This window comes from Populus nigra, chromosome 8 (genome assembly GCF_951802175.1).
Source record: "Populus nigra chromosome 8, ddPopNigr1.1, whole genome shotgun sequence".
Lineage (NCBI taxonomy): Eukaryota > Viridiplantae > Streptophyta > Magnoliopsida > Malpighiales > Salicaceae > Populus > Populus nigra.
This window is the reverse complement of record NC_084859.1, coordinates 370,044-372,696: the sequence shown is the minus strand read 5'-3', so window position 1 is coordinate 372,696 and position 2,653 is coordinate 370,044. Positions and strand designations below refer to the sequence as shown.

The 2,653-nt window shown below is 40.7% G+C and overlaps 1 protein-coding gene across 1 annotated transcript; it reads right to left on the bottom strand.

Annotated features, from left to right (window-relative positions):
* Nucleotides 1–261: 261 nt before the first annotated feature.
* LOC133701480 (cytosolic sulfotransferase 14-like) lies at nucleotides 262–1,846 on the bottom strand. Its single transcript, XM_062125412.1, has 2 exons — nucleotides 877–1,846; nucleotides 262–359 (listed from the first exon to the last, which is right to left on the bottom strand). The coding sequence occupies exons 1-2, from the start codon at nucleotides 1,844–1,846 to the stop codon at nucleotides 262–264; spliced, it is 1,068 nt and encodes a 355-aa protein (XP_061981396.1).
* Nucleotides 1,847–2,653: the final 807 nt, after the last annotated feature.

The following is a 2,653-nucleotide window of genomic DNA, read 5'->3' as shown; positions in this document are numbered from 1 at the left end:
TACAAAGCCACCAAAGTAGAGCAAAGTGAGTGGACACAAGTTGTTACTCGTGGCGTGGACCCATCTCACCAAGATACCATTATCAGCATGACTCCAAATTAGGAAAGCATTCAACAATTCCATAAATTGATTTCTAGGGTTAGAGTGTGTAAATGTTTGTCCGTTTCTACGTTTTAAGACTTGGGGAGGAGGCAACCTGTAACCCCGGCTGTACAACTCGAATCCCAGGTGACCTAACGAGCCTAGCTGCACACCAAGTGACTAGGTAGGTCCCTCGCGTTCCCTAGCAGCCTCGATAGCTGGGGTCGAACGACTCACCCTCTTCCCCTCATGCTCTGCATCTCGGAGGGTAACCATGGCTGTCTAAAGACATCGATCATGTTTAACATCTTGAGTAGCCGGGATCCATTCGCACCGGTCAAATTAATATTGACAACTGATCATTCTGATATATAACAGACCAAATTTTGAACATTCTTGAATTTATAAATGTAAGAAAAATATAGTTTATCCCAAAAATACGTTATTATAACCACTACCGGTTAAGATGAATCTTGAAAAAGCATTGCTTTGGACTAACCCGTTTAACTTGGAGTTTCGATAATAAATTTAGCCGGATTTTATAGCTATGCAAGGAAAAAAAAAGAGAAGAAGAGAGGAACAAAGGAAAGCTAATTTCATTCTCCCTGTGGGTTCCTTCCACATGCATATCCAAGAAATAAAATCAGTAATCATTAATTTGCCTGTCTCCCATCTAATCTCATATCTTTCATCACTTATTCTGTATAGATTCAATCATCAATACAGATCAATACATCAAAGATTTAAAAAGAAAAAGTAAAGCTCAAGAACTATTTTGGAATGCGCTAGACAGACAGAAGCTGAGACCAGAATCTTGGAGCTTCTCTTGAATCAGATTCTCCACACGGCTCACCATTGAGGGTGTTAGATAATTCAGTGAATCTCCCACCTCTCCTTTCCTGAGGAAGGCACTAGCTGGTATCCCAAGAGGGCCTGTGCCTGTCATGGTTGCTTCATGGTTTTTCATGCTTTCAAAGCTGCATAGCCTTGATGTTTCCTCTATCAAACCTTGCTCCTCTTCCTCCACAGAGAAAGGAAGCCCCAGAAAGTTAGCTAGCTTCTTGATGTAGAGGACATTGTTCTTTTTAATGTCCTCGTATTTCAGAAACAAGACCTTATCAGGTCTCTCCAAGCTTGCCTTCCAATACCCTAATAAATGATCCCAAAATGGACCGTAGCCATGAAGTCCCTGACAGAACTTGTCAAAGGCATCTCCTAGTGAAAGGTGTTTCTCATTCTCCTTCAGGATGTTGACACTGAATTTCCAATAGGAAATGAACATGTCCAGAGGATTCCGACACACATACACAATCTTAGCAGCAGAATCTTTGACCGAACACGGGAGTGCCGTGTAAGGTGAGTGGGTTCCGAAAATCCTAGGCTCGGGAAGCTTGTCTTGTTCCAGAAACTGCTTTCTGGAGCTGATATCAAACTCAAGAAAGGGCACCACCCCATGAGGGCCATTGGTGAGCAAAGGGCTCTTTTCAAGTGAGTGATGGGAGCGATTAACTATAGTATAAGTCAAGGCCTTTAACCAAGTGGTACCTGATTTTGGAATGCTGGCAAGTATGAGGTCAGTTTCTTGTGCCTTGAAGTGTTGTTGAAACAACATCATGCCCTTGATTGATACCTGTGGACACCAGAATCCTTGGTATAGATAGAGAAGATTACCTCCCATACCTATTTCTGTTGGGAGGTGTTGAAGCAACTCCTGGGTACTTTCATCTCTCTGCTCTTCCTCTACAGTGATTTCCACACCCTCCATCGAACTAAGAATCACGTACTGACAAGGAAGAAGATTGTTCAAGAAAACAATGAAATATGAGGAGTAGAATTTCTTGATTCTTGAGATCACAGCATGTCTCTTGTATATATCATTGAAGGGTATTATGGTCGGGATTTGTAAATAGGCTTGAACCTTCGTGCGTGGGTGGGAAGGTGGTTCTGCGATCATGCGCAAGGGTTGAATTCACAATTAGAGTTGATTCAAAGTAAACTCATTTTGGTAAGAGCACAAAAAGTGGTAGCATGACTAGTACTGTCTCTATCAACACGATCATGCTTGCCAAGTTGCGACCTCGACAAAATAAATATCGACAACTTATTCTAATCTATAAGAGATCAAATCTTGAACCTTTTTTTAATTTATATGTGTAAGCAAAAATATAATTTATCACAAAAATACATTGTTATAGAATTTATCCTCAGCCCAGCAAGTTAATCCGATAATTTGCTAATTCGGGGCTTACCCAAATTGAGTTTTATATCAAACTAGATTGAGAGTTAATCATATGAACCAAGTGAATCGTCTTGGACTAACCCGCTGTAGCATAGATTATGAACCATGCAAGAGTATATGAAAGGTATTTACCATATCAAGATCCTGAAAAGCTAGCTGCATCTTCTCTCTCGTTTCCCAGCTGCTGTTAGTCCTATCCAAATTTTTAGTAGAAAGCTCTCTGTCTAGCTATTAGTAATTATTAAAAAAAAAACACCAATGGCTAGCTATTAGTAGAAAGCTCTCTGCTGGACCTATCCGTTATTTCTTGAATCTTAAGGGGGCTCCGTAGCG

What these genes read in the sequence shown, in the direction of transcription:
- LOC133701480 (XM_062125412.1), bottom strand. Translation starts at nt 1,846, where the DNA reads ATGGAGGGTGTGGAAATCACTGTAGAGGAAGAGCAGAGAGATGAAAGT. An exon ending in AGATTCTGGTCTCAGCTTCT is followed by an intron (nt 360 to 876) that starts GTCTGTCTAGCG and finishes GTCTTTAGACAG; the next exon opens with CCATGGTTACCCTCCGAGAT.